At 57.3% G+C, this 627-nt stretch overlaps 1 protein-coding gene across 1 annotated transcript in view; it reads right to left on the reverse strand.

Moving 5' to 3' along the window:
- Nucleotides 1-627, reverse strand: part of AMER2 (APC membrane recruitment protein 2) — a gene marked incomplete at its 5' end in the record, with an annotated part of 3,458 nt that extends 2,831 nt beyond the window's left edge. Inside the window, one exon of the mRNA XM_006753695.2 lies at nt 358-627. Coding sequence (XP_006753758.1) covers nt 358-627 — 270 coding nt within the window. The remainder of the gene's footprint in view (nt 1-357) is intronic.

Here is a 627-nt window from a genome sequence, read left to right on the forward strand (position 1 = left end):
GGAAATCTGACCCAGGTCCCGTTTCTTAATCACCCACTCTCCTGTTTCCCACACCTGCATGCTTTGCCATATTCTGAGTGAGTTCCTGAGTGTAACTGGGTAGCGGGGCCTTAGCGCACAGCGAAGAGGGAGTGCCTGAGGCCAGATGGAGGGCAAGGGCATTGGCATTGGCAGAGAGAGGAACTGGGGGGCCAGGGTAATGGAAAGATCCTTTCCATGGACTTTGAAATCACCAAGAATTAAAGCAGAGTGGTTTGGGGAAGAGTGATGCTGGAGCCAGGATCTAAAAACCCTTACGGATGAGAGGGAGCGGCCTGGGGGCCTGTAGAAGTCGGGGTGGGATGGTCAGATAACGACCTCGGCTAGTCCGTCGTGGGTCCTGCTCCTCACCATGCCCGGCGGACCCGTGCCTTTCCCATCCCCTTTGTTTTTGACCCCAAATATGCTGGGCATGGTGCCACCCGATTTCCTCTTCTTGAATAATTTGAAAGCAGCTTTGTTAATCTTCCCCGACGGCTGCTCGGAGGCCGGAGTTCCGGCAGCACAATCACAAGGCAAGTCCATGTCTGCCGCGAGGGTCCCGGCACCGGCCTCCTCCTTCCTCCTGCAGACCCCCGGGGCCGCGCC

The sequence above is a fragment of the Myotis davidii genome, unplaced genomic scaffold (assembly GCF_000327345.1).
Source record: "Myotis davidii unplaced genomic scaffold, ASM32734v1 scaffold1031, whole genome shotgun sequence".
Taxonomy (NCBI): Eukaryota; Metazoa; Chordata; class Mammalia; order Chiroptera; family Vespertilionidae; genus Myotis; species Myotis davidii.